Here is an 18742-nt window from a genome sequence, read left to right as displayed (position 1 = left end):
GGATGGATTAACTCAAACATTATTTTGGAATAAGCAAAGATACCAAATAAATCAAGGTAACATACATTAGAATGTGGAACCATTTATAATCAAGGTTATTGGGATTTTCACAAAAATAACTCAAAAAAGAAATCATAGAGTCATTTGGATAAATAACAAAAGTAGAGAAACTTAAATATGCAAGTACTTTTCTTTGATGGATGAGAAACTCACCAAATAAATTGCTGGGTTCAAAACAGCTCTCTCTGAATTAGGAACAGAAACCTGGTAACCCCCCTGGAGGTGATCCTGCTTCCCCAAGGGCTCACCCCACCTGGCTCTGTGGGACTGGGAACCTCTCTGAGGCCTGACACCTGGGTCCCAGCAGACTTTCCGTCTCAGCATTAGTGAATGCTGAGATTCTGCAGCCACAATGCTCCAACTGGGTGGCTGCCAGTCTTTTAACTCTATTAACTCAGCAGTGACAGAATTATATAATATAAACATATAAAATTATGTAATATAAACATTTAAAAATCCTGACCTCTGTAAGCTACAGTCTCACCTGTGGGTTTTTGAAAAGTGCATATTTTTCTATTCGCTCCATAAATATAAGCTTGTTTTGACTATCTCTTGTCCAGTTAAGAAGATTTTCCACCAAGTTTTCATGGTCTTCAAAGATTCTCTCTGTCCGCAAATAAAATATCAGTATTCTGTTAGTATTGATCAGAATTGCATAAAAGACATGAAACCTCGTGAAGTAATTCACAGCAGAACCAAAGACTTTTAACTGACAGTACAGCCCTTAGTCCTTAGAGATTACCTGGTTTCCTTCTATTTTCAAATAAGGAAATATGTCCTAGTGGTGTTAAGTGACTTCAGCAAGGTCACACAGCTGCTACATGGAAGAATTAGACCAGAATCTAGGTCTTTTGACTTCAGCATCTTCTTCAGCCTTCAGCTTTTTCCCATCTCACCCTTAACCCCAACATGTTAGCTGCATTTCATAAATTCTGGTATTAAGTACTCCCAACAGTATTCATTTCTTGTCATTTAAAAAATTTCCAAGATGATTTCTTTGATCCATGAGTTCTGTTTAATTTTAAACAAAGATGTATCTTCTGATTTCTAAATTAGGAATCAAAGAACATGTCCAATATACTGAACATACGTTCAATGAACATATTCTAAAGATTAGTTTTTTGAAATTTCTCATGAGCTGCTGATGGCCTTACACTGGAATCACTTTTTGGAAATATTCCATTTCTGCCTGAAAAGAATGTATACTTTCCTGTTATCAGTGTTCTAAATATTTCTATATTCATTTTTGCTTGCTTGATTATACTGATCACTATAAAGGTTCTTAGGTGAAAAGATTCTACTATGAAGGCTGACTTGTGAATTTCTCTTGGTAGTTCTGTCAACTTTTACTTTATACATTTTAATGCTACTATTAGATAAAATTTAGAATGATTATATCTTCCTAGTGAAGATGTGTGGTTCTCTTTATCTCTAGTAATGCATTTTGCTTAAAATCTGTTTTGTCTGATATTAACATAGTTAATACTATCTTTCTTTTGGTTAGTGTCTTTCAGCATTCCTTTTACTTTCAACTTGGGTCTTTAGGTAAAAGGTTTTTTTTGTAAACAGCAAACAGTTGCATTTTGTATATTCATCCTTTATAATTATCTTTGCTGTTTAATTGAATGATTCAAATTTGTCATAGTTTGTTTCCATCATCTTGTTTTGGGCTCTTAGTAGTTCCTTGTTTTCTTTTATTCATTCAACAAGTACTGAATGACTACATATTATATTTGAATCACTGTGATTAAATGATAGTTATTTAAGACATTATAGTCAATTATATAAAGGCAATAGAGAAATATTACATATATGAATTTTTTAACCTATGGCCATGGAAATATTCCAAAAACTAGCATCCAAACATTTTCTGCATATGATGATGCTACCTCTGAACTCAAACCTTTCTAATTCTCTACGAATAGTTACAGGTAAGTATTATTAGAATACATGTTTATATATGTTAACAAACTAACTTATGGCTTGGTTTTGGGGGATGTGTATGTGCCTTCTGAGAGAAAAGGGTTAATAATTAAATTTTTATTTCTCTGGAGACTGCTGTGAAAAATTTAAAGATATGATAAGGTAGTATAATGCAACTACATTTTTAAAACAAAATAGCAAGTTGAAACTGGTTTCTGATTCAGTAAAGTCTAACAAAATAATTACTGCAAGGTTTCTGTAATTACAGCTAACATTACAAAACCAAAAGTTTTTAAACAAGTCAAAGGTGGTATAAAAAATAAGGAATTTTCAAAATTAACAAACACCATACCAAACTACAAAACATAGGAAACTAAGACTTAGTACATCTAGCAAAAAATAAGATGTGCTTTACGGTTCCCCTTTATGTGCTTTATGTTTACGTCAAATGTTGGTTTAAAGACTTCAGTACAAATGTGAATAATGGTCTTCAGTAAACGTGTCAATATACACAGTTCTTATTTGAAGGGAAAAAGTATTTTGTTACCTTAAAAACAGTAACAACAACCTTTGTTCTGGCCATAGGAAAATCTAAAGTGAACTGGAACTGATACTGTATTCAAAGAAATCTCAAAATACATATATATAAGATGTCTCAAGTTGCTTTTATCAACATGAAACTGCTGAAATTACATAGAAATGGAAAAGTAATTATAACAATGATATTACTAACCCATTTGTAACTCAGAGACAGTCTCCACCAGCGACCAGTCTAAACTAAAACCGCAGTGGGATTTGTCCATCAGGTTATCCAGCACTTGTCTCACTGTCTGCCTCTCGTCCACCATCATTGTTTTAGAACTGTCATCAGACATGTGAACTCTAATCACCAGCTATAACAGGTAAAAAAGGAAATTAATACAGACCAAAACACAGGCATTCTAGAGATTTCTTCCAATACTGAGTAATGTTCTTAGTAATGTCCTTAGGTAAATATAAATTAAAACATAAATAATGACTTTATTATGTAAGAAAAATATTCTAAAATTAGGTTTTAAATAACCTAACTAAACAAATTTAAAGCATTTTTAAAATTAAAATACCAAGTAAGATTATAATAATAAGACTATTCTGTTTTACTCTTTCAGGAGAATTTAAAACCAGAAAATTAATTCTTTTATACTGCATTTTATCCACAAAAAATACATGTGAAAAACATATTAGAAAAAAATACCCCTCTATAGCATTCTATATCTTAGAAGTACATTATACAAACAAGGCAATTCTTTATAAATTTATAAAAGCTGATAAAAATCTCAAACCAGGAAAAAGCCCAAATATCACCTTTTTCACTTGTGCCTCTTTAATCTTCTCTAGCGCAACTCTGATCTTCTCAGCTTTCAATTTCGCTGCCTGTTCTTCCTGTGAACACAAAGCACTTTAGATAAACCAAAGCTAAAATAATGGGAATTTTTTGAGAAGTCTTTTTATCCTTAAGATGCTGCTAGCATTGAATTTCAGTAAGACTATAATTTCACACACTTATACAGAGCACATTTAAAAAATAACCCTGTTCACAAAAGTAAAAGCAGACATATTATAAAGGAATATTTTTTTAAGATGCACACTTGAAGATTGCTTATAAGACTAGATTTTCATATTCTAGTGATGTAGTAAATTAATTTGATTTAATTTTGATTTTATTCAATAGTTTGATTCTGTCAATCTGAAGCAGATGAATTGCAGGGTTTCAGGACAGGGGAAACATGAGGATTTAATGGGCTATCTGTGGGCCTGCCAGTGACTTTGAATTTATACCCTCTCCAAAGTATGGGCAATCTTTTGCATAGTAATGTTTTGTGCTGTTACACTGAAAAATGTATCATCATCATAAAAATAGCACAAGACAGTATCATTTTATTTCCTTGAAACCATATAAAAATACTTAATAGAAAATGTAGGTATGTTCTCATAAATATACCAATACAAATAAATAGAGGTACATTAACCTACATTCTAGGTTTAACTCTGAGTTGGAAAAAAAAAAAATCACACAATATAATCAATGTCTCATATCACTAAACTCAATTTTGTTTTTACTAGTTCATGGATAAATTTTTAAAATACTAAATATAATTTTCCAAATATTTATAGTAATTCCTACTTTATACAATTTAGATGATAAGTACTGATAAAACTGTACTTAAAACATCTGCCTATTTTCTCCTCAAATAACATACAGTGCTGTAATACCAGTACTTACTTGTACTTTCCAGCAATAGGCCATAGTACACTGTAGCATTAATCTCCCGTTGAAAAAAACTCATGTAAGTAAACCTCTGCTTATAGATAAAGGATTACTTTCTAATTCGAAGCTTTTGATTACTCTAGAAAACATCTAAAAGAACATAAAATGCTATATTATATATTCCTTTATTTAATATGACTTTTAAGAGAGAAACCTAATTATATTAGCCAAACTTTATCTGCTCTAGATTGTGATTAAAAACCACAATCCATGTGTTATTCTTTATTAAAAAGCTATAATTTCCAGGGCAAAAAAACAAAAACTCAATTCATTTAATAGCTTATTTCCTGTTCTCCTAAATTCTGTTGGCTTTCTTATTTCTGAACTGCTTCTCTCCATTTTATACCCTAGGCTGTCTCCCCTCATTTCAAGCTTAGTATTTACTACTCTGTGGAACAGAGAAAAAAAACTGTGGTTAGGGAAGACAGTGGGCTTGTTTGCCAGAAATCTGATCCATTTCAATGAAAGCAGTCAGTGAATTAACATAATAAGGGAGGTCTGGAAATACTATCTGTAACCCCAATTAGACAGAGAACAAAGAACTGCATTTTAACAATGGAGAGGGGTAAGATAAAACTTGACTATGAGACTATTATATATTCCTTTGATTAAAAGATTAAATCATCCTATCTTCCCCTTTATGCAAATACAGACTACATTACAGAATTTTTATAATAAAATATACTGACTGTATATTTTAACATAGGATACTTTTTCTTTTCTTTTTAAAGCAATCTATAAAATGAGAGAACTAAACTCATTAATATTCTGTTATTAGAATTATGTGTCTTAGAGAAACAAAATCATTATTAGCTAAATCACGAAACCCTGTTATGCGTTTCTGGTGAGTAGAGACTCCTCTATAAAGGAATTTTAAACACCAGCGTTTTCCAGTGCTTTTGTGAAATCAGTTATTTGACAATTTTTTTGGAAAAGAAAGAGGGAAGCAGAAGTTTTTATGAATGTTTTCTCAAGGGGATAATGATGGTATGTTCTCCATGGGTCATTTTCCATATCCTTAAATTGGTATGAACGGCTGCTATAAAGAAGAAAAACTAATAACCAAGGCATATTTTCAAGTTTCACTTCTTATTTCTGAAAAGCAAATTTAAATCGCAAAGTCTGATGATGAAAAACTGACAGAATCAGTGCTTTTTCTATCTGGAATATAAACATGAACTTCTAAAAGGCCAAATTCTTTTAAGATATTTTAATTAACCTACAGAAGTTAAAGAAAAAGTTTAAAAGATGTCCTCAAAGCCTCAAAATGTCTTTAAAAAACATAAAAAGAATATTTAAGAGGATGACAAGACAAGCCATAGACTAGGAGAAAATATTTGTAAAATATATATCAGATATATCTGATAAAGGACTATTATCCAAAATTTGTAACAACAACAACAACAACGAACTCAAGAAAATGAACAACCCAATTTAAAAATTGGGCAAAAAACCTGAATAGAACTCACCAAAAAGATTTCACAGATGGCAAATAGCCTGTGAAAAGATGCTCAATATCATATGTCATTAGGGAACTGCAAATTAAAACAACCATGTACCACTACACGCATTTTAGAATGGCCAAAATCCAAAATACTGAAAACACCAAATGCTGGTGAGGTCGTGGAGCAACAGGGACTCTCATTCATTACTAGTGGGAATTCAATGTGGTACAGCCACTTTGGAAGACAGCTTGATGGTTTCTTATGAAACTAAACATGTTCTTACATTATAATCCAGTAATAATGTTCCTTAATATCTACCCAAATGAGCTGAAAACTTACCTCCACCCGAAAACCTGCACACTGATGCTTACAGCAGCTTTACAACTGCCAAAACTTGGAAGAAACCAAGATATTATTCAGCAGGCAAATGGATAAACTGTACTACATCCCGACCATGGAATACTATTCATTGCTAAAAAAGAAATGCCATGAAATGACAAGAAATAAACTTAAATGCAGATTACTAAGTGAAAGAAGCCAATAATAAACTCTTCCTCAGAAAGTTTGATTTTTAGCTACCATATTTAAGCCAGAATCATCTCTTTTAACCATAACCACCAAAGAAAGGAAGAAATTGTTTTAAGCTCAGAGTGTTGTGCAATATTGGAAAGGTCAATAAATCTTTGCTTTTGTGTTTAGATTATATACTTAGAAGACATCTAAAAGTTTTTATTTATTTAGGCAATGCAAATCTGTGGTCATAGTCTGCAACCCAAGTCTAATACAAAGAACAAGCTTTGTTTGTCTCATATTCTCTCCTGTTTGTTAAAGTTGACAAACTCAGGCCTTAAGTTTTCTGCCCCTTATCTTTGGACTATCCTTTCACGTTGTTTGTCCCACAACCATCCTAAACATAAGCAAAAGATACCTCACACATACAACAACTTAACTCTCTCTCCTACCCCTTTCCTAAAAAGAGCAAGAGACAATCCACTTTCTACCTGAAAAACTCCTGTGTGGCTATCAATAACCATCAAATGCCAAGCCTCCTCAAATTTACATAAAGGACAAAAACTCAGTGAAGATCTTATGATTAAATGAAAGCCAATGCTGTGGTTACAAAGTGTTACAGCACTCTCTTCAGTGTAAAAATTAGAATACTTACAGAAATTGTTACAGTTGCAAAGAAGTGGCTAGTGAATTCCTTCAGCTAAGAAATTATTAAGGCTTTGTGGGTTCAGAACAAATCAGGCTCAAATTCAGGGGCTGAAGAGTAGTTCGTAGTTTCTTCAAGATCGCGTTTATTTCACAGATTACAGCAACAATAATAAAGTTATATAAGTTAAATGATCCAAAGAAAACTTAAGAGCGGTAATTTAATGCCCATTAAATGCTCTATAAAACTGCTTAGAGCCAAAATAATAATAGCAACAACTAGTTTACTCCCCCTACCCCAAAGAAATCATGAAATTGATACTCTCACTAACATTAACTGAACACCTACTTGCCATACACTAGGAGGCATGTTACACATGCTATCTCATTTAATTCTCAATAATGCAGGCTAGCACTATTATATCCACTGTACTGATTAAGACCCAGAAAGACTTACCTAAGAGGCAATTATCAAATGACTAACTACTTGCTTTTTCCACTATAATGTCACAGTCCCTTCTGTCCTTAAGGGTTATTGCATAAACTTTTGGGATAACAGTAAATAAAAACAGCTTTGTCAAAAATAAAAGGCTTTATAACAACATTTTTACAACTTCTCTGAAGCAAAGAAAATGGTGGTGAACGTTACAGCAGTCCTTGAAACCTTGATGGTTACTAGAGGACCATTCTTTTACATGACAGATGTGTATTGAGCTTTGTGTTTGAATGCAAGGGATACAGAGTTCCTGCTTTCATGGAGTTTCATTTAACAAGAGACAAGAAAGAAATAGATATGTGATAAATCAGTGGTAAATTCTGTGGGAAAAAATAAAGCAGGTTAAGGGAGTAAAGAATGACAAAGATGCAGTATTTGATCAGGAGGTCAGGGAAAGTCTTCAGAATGGTACCCATAGATTTAAGGACATCAGATCAGCAATGTGTCCTTTGCCTACTGCTCCCATTTATGGTAAAATAGTTCTGTGTTGGCACTAATGCTGCTCCTACAAGAAACTGGTCAGCATTTTTTTTTTACACAGGGTCCTGGCTCAGAACTGTATATGGGGTAGTTATTTCATTAACAGTGGTATAGTGACAATTGGATTGGTGATGAAAAACAAAAACAAAAAAACCCCAAGAATTCCTTTTGCACCCTTGACCTAAAAGCAGTGTTACTGCATTCATTCTATTGTGTACTTACTACCAGGTATTACAAAGTCCTACTGGAAAAGGGCAGATCTGAGGTAGGTCAGTAACTGGGACACCATGCTTTTTGGGTAAGGGGAACCAGACTGCCACACAGGTTGTATGGAAGAAGTATAAGCTCAGTTTAGCTTCAAAACAGCTGTGTGCTCTGGTGCAAAGGGCACTGACATCGAGAGGCCCCTGTGTCTCTGGTTATTTAGGAATTTCTGCCACCTTGTCCTTGACTCATCCCTCATTCCACCCTAACTGTTTAGGTTCTATGCTACAGAATCACTTTCCTAATCAAATTTCTGGTTGTATTTAAGCGGGGCAGTATACAGAGGTAGCTAGAGCCAGATGTTGGCTACATACGCCAGTTATGCCACCACTCGGGTGAAGGGAGAAGATATGATCCTAGCAGTGACGGCTCTCACCCTGCAGGCAGCATCAGCATCTCTGGGCAGAGGGAGATGAGAAGCTACTGACTGCATTTATCCCAAACTTGCGAACAACTACTCTCCTTGTGGTAGGAGCTCTGTTCTGTTCACTGCCCTATCTCCAGGGTTGTAAACAGGGTCTGGCATATAATAGGTATTCAGTAAATATTTGCTGAATGAATGAAGTTTTTCTCTTCAATAGTTTCCCACTGCATTTAGAAAAAAAAAAATACAGACTTCTTAGCATGCCTTGAGTGATCTGGTTCCTGCCTACCTCTCCAAACCCAAATCAAGACACTCATATCTTCATTCATTTACTGTGGCTCCAGCAACATAGTCTTTCTTCCACTTCTCAAACACACCAAGCTCTTTTCTTCCTGAGCCTCTCTACTTAGAACACTTGCCGTCACCCTCAAGTTGGCTTCTTTTCAACCTCCACACTTTAGATTAAATGTCACCTCCTTAGAAGGGCCTTTTCTCATCTCACCGTCTAAAGGAAATATAGCTCTAATCCTCGCCCCAGTATTCTGTATCACTTAACTTGTTTCCTTCAGAGCACTTAACATGATTTAGAATATGTTTACATGCTTGTTTATAAAGTTTTTAAAATCTACCTTCTTAAGTGGATTGTGAGGTGCTGAGGGCAGGGAAGTCTATTTTACATTATATCCCAACACCTAACACAGTATATGACTCAACAAATATCTGCTGAATAAATAGGCAATGGAAATGGTACAATGTTACACTTCATCTGAGAGCAGTGTACAAAATGGACTGAAGGAGGGTCAGGCATGAGTGTAGTGGCTCTCATGAGACATAAGAGGCCATTTTAGGGTGGTGGCCATGCAAAAGAGATGGATGGGTGAACTCAATCAATCCTCCAAATTACGACAAGCTTACAAAAGCTTTGAGATAGATAATAAGTGAGAAAAAGAATGGTGCCAAGGCGGGAAAGGGGCTTGAACCTGGGTAACTGGGAGAATGTCAGCATTCTGAACAGAAACAGAAGTGTCAAAAGAAGATAGACAGATACAAATTGGGAGGCCCGAGGGAGCGTGTGGCTAAGGAAGCTAAAGACCTGCAGAACTGGAGGTGCCGGTAACCTTCCAGGAAATGTCTGACAGTGATCTGCAAGTGAGCTGCTCTCAGGGAGAGAGATCTGATCTAGAACAGAGATCCTAGTTGAAGCTGTGAGTGTGGATTCCAGGGAGAGTATTAACAGAGAAGGAAGAGCTAAGAAAAAGGAAAGAACTTTGCTATGGTTATAAAGTAAATGGCTATTACCTGCTCAGATTTCTACATTTCCCTGATCTTTAAGGTGCTTCTACCATATTCCTAGGTCCCCTCTGAGGACAGAAACTCAAGCAAGAGAAAGAGGTTCACTGCTGACTCTTGGGTCTTCTCTCTGAGGTGCTACTCAGGGAGATTTTAATTTTAGCCTTACCATCTTCTTTCACAAGTTTGTAAGGTGAAAAATAAATTTTTTTAAAGAGAACCTCAGATACAATAATAACAACTTAGAGACAGTAACCATAATTACTTTGTACATTCTTCAGGGACTATAACCAAGCCTGACATGCTTGAATTTAACATTAAATAAAATAACGAAATAAAAACATGACTTTAAAAGAGGTGGAAAGCTATCCAGCTTCCCTATTCTGTTATTCCATAGTTAATGATGACAACGGCTAAATGATTTTAAATGTTGTAAAACACCAGCCCAATGAAAATCCAGCTGGACCCATTCAAACCATTCTGAAGGCAGAGAACTGAGAAATTTAAATTGCAGTCTTCTCTTCCAATTTGATTAAACTAATATAAAGTAAGATTGTTATAAAAATAAACATTTAATTAAATGAGGTGTTGATAACATAAACAGGAATCAGAAAACAAAGTTTGTTAAGGAAACTCACAGCATGGATGGCCACTAGTGGTAAAAGTTAAAAGTAAAGCAATGGTTTTTAGACTTTGAAATACAATGTTAAACTAGAAAAAGTGCAACATACTTGAGGAGACTGCCAAGTATTTACAGAAGTTAAAAACTAGTGAAAAATTACTGAAAATATTTTCTACTCTCAATATTTTCTGATAGTCATTAAAATCAGTAAATAATTACCTTCTGTGGGAGAAAAAATGCCTCTATTAAGAACAAAGGTACCAAAATAAGAAAGCACAATCTGAGAAATTTGAGAGCACAATCAAAAACAGAAATTACAATCTACCTACAAGACAATAAATATTTACATGCAGGTGGAAGAAGAAGTATCACCTTGGTCAGCAAATGGGAAGGTTTTCCTGCAATGTTTCTCAGAAGAAGGGAGGTTTCCCTGTCCAGATAGGAGTGCTTGTGCAGAAAAAGAGAAAAACAAAAAAGGCAACAGAAGTCAGTGGAGGTTTCATGTGTTTAAAATATAAAGTAGACAAAGCAAGAATGATTCTCTATCATTAATCTCCTATCTTATTTCTAAACTCATTGAAATGTTTTCAAATCAAAAAAAAAAAAAAAAAAAAAAAAAGAAAGAAAGAAAGAAAAAAAAAAAAAAAAGACGAAAAGGAGGGGAGGCAAAGACACCATCTATGCCAGTAGGCGCTCCCTAGCCCACTCTTGCTGATCCCTCACTGGGAAAATGTCACACGCTGCAAAGATCACAGAGCAGTTTGTCTTCTAGGGCAGTGCTTCTGAGTGCTGTGCATACAGCACAAACACACAGGTGTTAAACTAACCACATTCGTTCCTCTTGTTAAAGCCTACACAAGATCTATATAGCTTTAAATAGTATATTCTTATAGGAAAAAAAAAACCTACCTCACTTTTTAAACTTCTGCAAATATTTCTGACCAAATCAATGACAGCCACAGCAAGAGGAAAAATGTCCATACATATTTTGCCTAATGGATATCACTGGTATTCAGTAAAATTTTAAGTCACTTACTATAAAAGAATACTGTTGCTCACTAAAAGACTTCTACAGCAAATGAATGATATAAACAAAACATTATGAAATGTTTTCCCTTAAATTGGTTAAATTAATTCAAACAATTAGTATATTTTCATAAAAATTATTTGTGAATAACCTAGTCCTAACCATCCTTTTCCTCTTTAAAAACTTTTTAGTAACGCGTTGTAAGTTTATGCAACTGTATGTATTTAAACTCATATAGTATAAATTGTAGCTGTTTTGATACATAATTCAGACTTGCCTGTCCCTAAATAATTCTAAGTCAGTATTTATTTTTTTTTAATGCTATGTGGTTACTGACCACCATTTAAAACAATGCATGGCACAGCTGGAATTATAGAAAATGTTCCATATTACTATATTTTATAAATCCAAGTGTGTATCAAATTGTTCTTGAGAAACAAAATTTTTTCAAAGAAACTTATGTAAAAAATACTAGAGTAGCACCTACTTTCATAAAGTTCATTGTCACAGATAATAAAACACACTACTGCAAGACTAGAAACGCTGTCACAGAAAATAATATTAACTTAATCTTTGCTTATGTCTGCACTATTTTGAGTTGCGGAGTTTGCTATATTGTATTTCCTTGCTTGTATTTTTTAAGCTTTGTTTTAGTTTAAGTTGAATCTTAACGAGCATAAATGCCCCTTTCACCCACTCCAGGAGGGGGAGGGAGGGGGGGAAACCTAAGGTTTAAAACAAAAATTGGACATATTTATCAAGAGTAGGGCAAACAAGGTCAAACAATAACAAGAACAGAGAAAATTATCCCTAGGTCCTTGTTTACCTAGACGGTATAATACCCTGAAGGTAAAGATTAGTTGGCTCACCTATAAAGACAGCAGGTAAGCAGAAATTTCTAAAAATTCAATTTAATTTGAGGTTAACAATTGGCTAAGACCAGGGAGAAAACTGAGAAGCAAATTAAAATGAACAACTATAATTTTCCTTGCTTCCCATTTATTTTTGGCTATTCACATATAATGGGAAAAAATGTATTCTTACATAATTATGAAAACATATAGAAAACAATTTCTTGAAAACCTACTCCTGTTTACTTTATCTTAGTCATAAAGATTACTTTCTCTTATAAATATTCCCAGAATGAGTAAACTACCTATATTCAGAGAACATTATTTTAAACAAAAAAAGAATCTGTTTGAGGCTACCAGAACAAACTATTCTCTGGTAAATATAATTTCAGACATTAAATTCAAGTTTAAACTTGAAAAAAAAAACTTAAAAGATTTACTGTCTTTAAACTCAAATCACCTCAAGACTTCAAATCACACACAAAAAAATCTGTATCTGATCAGTAAGAAACCGTATCCAACTATTTGTTTAAAGACTCAGAAGTAGAAGTCACCCACTTTAAAATATTGAAAGGTTTAAATAGCTTAAAATAAGGAGGAAATAATCATTATGGCTGGTGACCCAAAAATATACTGCATCTAAAAAATGAGACCACAAACATTAGCTGAACAGCATCCTAAATCACTGTGTTTGGGGCAGTCATGTGTTCACTGCTTAATTACTAGCAGAGACAGAGGCCAGGTCTCCATGCTCCCTCTGTCTAAGCTACAAGTATTTGTAGCAGAAAAAATGAAAATCTAAAAACCAGAAGCAGAAAACTCCTTCAACAAATGCCTTACTTTAATTTATATTCCCTACTGGCACCAGTCACACACTGTTCTGGAATTCCTTAGTATGGTGGGGGGGGGGGGGTGGTGGTGGTGGCAGGAGATCTGGTTACTGGAGAAAGATGCAAGAGGGATAAGGAGAATGGTGTACAGTTGGAGGACTTTAAGAACTGAAAGACACAGTGGTTTGGACATGTCGTTAAATCAGCTTTAGTCCTGCTACATGCTGCTCCAAAATGAAATGCTTCATTTAAACATAGCCTTCTTACAATTTCTTTCATTCACCACCAGCAACACAAAGTCAGTGGCTTATTTTTAATGCATTCCACTGCTCTATTTGCCCATTTTCTTTCTCCCATTTTCCCCTTTTTTTCATTTATTCAACTATTTATTCAACTTTGATCCTGGAACCATGCCAGGCAATGGAGATACAAAGGTGACCAAGAAAGGCATTCCCTGCTCTCAGAGTTTATTTTCCAATGTGAGGGAGGTAACTGACAACTACATTAGTGTGTTAAGAGCAAGTAGGAGGTAGAGACAGCACCCAATCCAAAATTAGGGGCTCAGCAAACTATTTCTGAAAAGGCCTGAGTCTTAGAGTCCTGGAGGATGACTAAGAGGCACTGTGGGTGCAGTGGAGGGTAGAGACAGAGCAGAGATAGCAGTGGTTCTCAAAGTGGGTGGTGCTTCCCTCAAACAGGCACTTGGGGAAAAGTTGGGGATATTTTGGGCTGTCACAATAAGGAGGAGGGGGCATTACTGGTACTTATTAGGAGGGAAGTAAGAATGCCAGATGTCCTGCAAACATGGAACAATGTCACATGATAACAACCAAAGTCCCACATCACACATGAATTTTTAATGTCCTTATATGGAAAAATCATATACATGGAAAATCCTGTTTATAACAATTTGAGTTTAGAGCTCAGTAACTTCATTTTACATATAAATATAAATTATTTCCATATAATTTTAATATTCAATGACTCTTCCAAGAATGCTATTTAACACATAAATTTAGTAAATTGAGAGAAGTCTGCACTTAATTTTGTTCAGCATTTAGCATGAGTTACTCATTATGTTGGACAACCATTTCACCAGTGGAAACCTACTTGATGTAAGATTTGCCAATACCAAAACCGGCAGTATCAGCGTGTACTCTGTTACATGCAAGTAAATGACAGAAGAGATTTGAAATTTCTTTTAACAGAATTAAGAACTAAATACTATTAAATTAATGAAAGACATGAAAGGTAGGGATTTTACTGAGCTTCATTAACAAAGATTGTTTTAAAATATTTCAATTACTCTATCTTTGAGAGTTCTCTAAAATATGGCACAATGTGAAATATATAATGTAAAAAATCAAAAAAAAATCATTTTATCAGTATCTCATCTCACACTACATGGCAGGGAATGATTCTGTCACTACAATTATAAGACTTCTCTTATTTGCAAGAATTTTGTACTTCCCCATTTTTCTTTTCTTTGGCAATCTATAAATTGTCTCAGCACATTATTCCTACTTCAATTAAGGTTATTTCCCTTTTTTTAAATGACCATATACAGGTATGTTTTGTCTGCTATTGACATAACATGTTTTAATTCTGGGTCCACCCACATTTGTGCTTTCTTTTTCCTGTAAAAATGACTTCTGGTCTTCTCATTTTTCTTAAATTTAAAGCTCTTAATTATAACCAGGTGTAGGATTTGACTATTCCATTGTGTCTTTTAATACAGTTTTCAAATGGCCAATCATTTCAAAACTGAAATAGATACATTATAATGTTATAAATTATTTTTGGCTATTTCTCCTTCATACTAGGTGTTATGGCATTAAATTCACTATAAAATAGATATGCAGGTAAGTTACATTATCTATGAATTTCATTTGGGATACTAATAGTGTTATAAATTATTTGTTACAAAATGGGGATACTGGTACTGAAAGGATTGAGAATTGCTGCCTGGGCAGAAAAGACAAGTAGATGACAATGCAAATACTATATAAGAGTGGTTGATGCTTAAGAGTGTGGGAGAGGGGCTAGAGATGAGGTTGGAGAAGTGTTTTCCACTAAGTAGGACACAACCCATTAGTGGGTTGTGAAACCAATTCACTGGGTTACTATTAGTATTTTTAAAGGCTAGGAAGGAAGGGAGGAAGGGAGGGAGGGAGGGAGGAAGGAAGGGGAGGTGGGAGAGTCAGAGGGAATCTGATTCAGTTGGGTAGGGGTCAGGGATTTTTTTTTTTTATGTTTCATAGATGATTCTGAAGCAGCACTGTCCACTGGAAATATAAGCCACAAATGTAATTTAAAGTTTTCTAGTAACCATATTTTTTTTAAAGTAAAAAGAAAATGGTGAAATAAACTAATATTAGTATCTTTTTAACTAGAAATATCCAAAATATTAAAATTTCAACAAGTAATCAATACAAAATATTAACAAGATATTTTACATTCTTTTTTTCATACTAAGTCTCTGCAGCCTGGTATGTATTTTTACCTTTATAGCACATCTAAATTTAAGTTAACATTTGAATTGCTTAATATCTACATGTGGCTAGTGGCTACCGTATGGAACAGAGCAGCTATGAAGTATCCAGATTTGTTAACCACTGACCAGATAATGTATTTTTGAAGAAATTAGGCTTTCCGTTAAGCATCAGTGCAGAAGAGTCATTCTACTTGACATCCCCATTCTGAAGAACCGCTAAATATGTTAAAATCTTGAGAAATGTACAGAAGCCCTCAGCTTCAAATACAAAAGCAAGCATGTGGTTTCAGGCTCCAATACAAAATTTCTATTAGATATGCTACCACCAACATAATCTTACCCTGAGTATTAATATTCAATGGCACTGTACATTATAGTTGCTCATTTGTTTTTAAAGCTTGGTTTAATTTTTATTAAAAAAATTGAGATATGACAAGGTTTCACCATCAGGAGTGTTAGAGAATGCATTCCTTTCACTGATATTTAAGCAGTCCCACGGACATGTTTATAGAACTTACTGGTGTCAGCTCAGCCTGTTCTTCTGTGAAGTCAATATGACGCTTGGCCTGCTTGCTGGGACATCTCAGAGAAATAGCATGCTGTGAAAATGCAGGAAGGGAGAAAATGATAGGTAAAGGAGGTGGAAAAGGGCAGTTCTCATTATCATGAAGGAAGAGAAAAAGATCATTGAAATGAATCGTTGAAACAAAATAGTAATGAGAAGTTGCATGCACCTCATTATATTACGCAAAAATAAAGAAGGTAAGAACAGATGATCCTAAAACCCTTGATAATTTAAGGATAACCTAACTCTGCTTCTGGACAGAAGAGCTCTATGGGAGAACTGCACAGAAACACCCTGTCCAGTAGCAGTTCACATTTCCAGACCTCAGCTGGGCCTCAACTGCTGTTTGGCAGTACTCTCAATCTTTTCTCCTCTACGTCATTCCCTCTAAGCTTGTTCTAAGTAGTCTCCAAGTTCTTCAAGTTTCTGGTTTCACCCTTCCACCTCTTCATATGACCTCACTTCCCTCTATTACCAAGAAAATTGCATCATAGAAATCTTCATCCCTTCAATGTATCCTACAACTACACGTATATTCTCATTCTTCTCTCCAGTTCTATGTAAGTATGTCTTTTTCCTGCTTCAAAGCTAACCATGGCCTAGATCCCATTCATTCCCCCTCTAATATCTCAGTCTCTGATACGCAACTGGTCCAGTTTCATGAGGCTGGGAAGGACAGGAAAACATTCAGTTCTTCTGGGTACCCTCCTCTTGTTAAATGATTATTTTCGCCTTTTCACTGCCAAGTTTCCTAAACTCAGCTATAGTGTAACTCTTGCACTTATCCCTTAATTCCCTGCAATCTCGCATCCACCTTTCTTCTCTAGTCTTCATCCTTCGAGTTGTAATGCATTCTGTAATTCATTCTCAAAGCCATCAACGACCCTTTAACTAAACTTTATGTCTTTCCTATTATAGTACTTGCCTCACTGCACTAAAATTGCTCCTTTGGTTGTTCTGACACTCTTCTCTGCATACAATAAATTATAGTCTAATAAGGACATTGTGTATTATGTTCATAGTTTTATCCCTTACAGTTCAACACAGTGCCTACGTGCTCAAATATTTATGGAATGTATAAATAACTATTTCTTCTTGGCCTTCATGCCACCTGCTTGGCCAGATCAAGACCGTTTTTGCTTTCCCCTCTCTACATTTTCTCATTCAGTATCTTCTATAGCACTGTGTCAATCACTGTATCAACATGAGGCCTATCAAATCTATATTGCCAATATCCTCATTCTTAGGAAATAGAGACTTAAATATTAAGAGCTAAAAGGGCAAGATAAATGCAACCATTCTCAAATGGTTCAGGAAAAAAATGTACATATAAAAATAAAGTAAATGTGGTAAAACATTAAAGATGAGTGAATCTGAATGAGATTTAAGAGTTCTTTGTACTATTCTTCCAAGTTTTTGTAAGTTCAACATTATTTTGAAATGAAAAGTTTTTTAAAAATCTGTTCTCTCTAGATTCAACCACACAAGCTCCCATCATATATCCAAATGCTTACCGGTTAACTTAAAAAAAAAAAAACTAAATCTAAATCTAAAGTGTTTAACAAGAGGTGACTGCTTATGTACCATGTTAAACAGAGTATGATGGAACACCAGTTATTAAAATTCAACACATTCTTACCAAAAATGAATTATGTGCATGCCGAGTGACAAAACCAACAGAAAAGAGTACATATGCAAAGATTAAATGCTGTCACATTAAGATGAAAAGAGATTATGAAATGATAGAAACAGTTCATTTAATGCTAAATAGTTCCATTTCCACAAAATATTTAAATACTACAAAAAAGTTATCACTCCAAATCTAACTTTTACCTTTTATTCATCATTACTTTCCTAAATCTAAAAGCTGTGCTCAAAACACATAAGAAAAGTGAATGTGAAGGTCAATTTTGCACATAAATTTTGCTCCACACATTCTCAGTTCCAAAGACTTTCATTTGTTATAAAGCTCTGAAGTTCTCCATCAATCTCTCAAAAACACTCCACAAATCACTGCAAAGTAGGTTATGGATCACTACTTTCCTGAACTGAATCTGTAACATGTTAAAATAAAGTACCATTTATGAGCCAGAACCATGGCGGGGAGGGTGTACAGAAAAGCGTCGCTCTGAACATAGGAGCCAAATCATAATCAAGAAACGGACTTGTACCAAAGCCATAATTACAAATATAATACTTCCTTTCGATAGCTAACACCTTAGATTATAACTAGAACAAAGTGGAGGTTTGTGAACACACATTAAAACAGATTTACATCCAACTCATACTAACATGCGTATGTGTTCTTCACGAGTATTAAAAATAAGCATAGGATGATGGTTAAGAATCCAGACCCTGGGGCTGGAGCCCCAGCTCAGCCACTGCTGGCAAATGTGACTCTGGGCTTATTACTTATTTCCTCATGTATAAAATGGTGTTAAGGATAGCACTGATCTCCAAAGGTTGCTATAAAAATTAAATGAGTAATAATAACATTTGTTATTATAAGAGTGGGAAACCACCAGCTCTCATCTGAATTTTATTTAAGCCTCAATTCATCTAAGATTA

The 18742-nt window shown here is 34.5% G+C and overlaps 1 protein-coding gene across 10 annotated transcripts in view; it reads right to left on the bottom strand.

The window, feature by feature from the left end:
* Positions 1–18742, bottom strand: part of RAPH1 (Ras association (RalGDS/AF-6) and pleckstrin homology domains 1) — an 83158-nt gene that overhangs the window by 22464 nt on the left and 41952 nt on the right. For 6 of the 10 annotated variants that reach the window (XM_074364127.1, XM_074364126.1, XM_074364133.1 and 3 more), the window contains exons 5-9: positions 16128–16208; positions 10780–10854; positions 3328–3405; positions 2717–2876; positions 545–666 (exon numbers count right to left, since the gene is read on the bottom strand). In XM_074364127.1, the coding sequence (XP_074220228.1) occupies positions 545–666; positions 2717–2876; positions 3328–3405; positions 10780–10854; positions 16128–16208 (516 nt within the window). The remainder of the gene's footprint in view (positions 1–544; positions 667–2716; positions 2877–3327; positions 3406–10779; positions 10855–16127; positions 16209–18742) is intronic. The other 4 variants (XM_074364130.1, XM_074364131.1, XM_074364129.1 and 1 more) reach the window with 3 other exon arrangements.

The sequence above is a fragment of the Camelus bactrianus genome, chromosome 5 (assembly GCF_048773025.1).
Source record: "Camelus bactrianus isolate YW-2024 breed Bactrian camel chromosome 5, ASM4877302v1, whole genome shotgun sequence".
Classification (NCBI taxonomy): Eukaryota; Metazoa; Chordata; class Mammalia; order Artiodactyla; family Camelidae; genus Camelus; species Camelus bactrianus.
The sequence above is the reverse complement of the archived record's forward strand: the minus strand, read 5'-3'. Positions and strand labels throughout refer to the sequence as shown.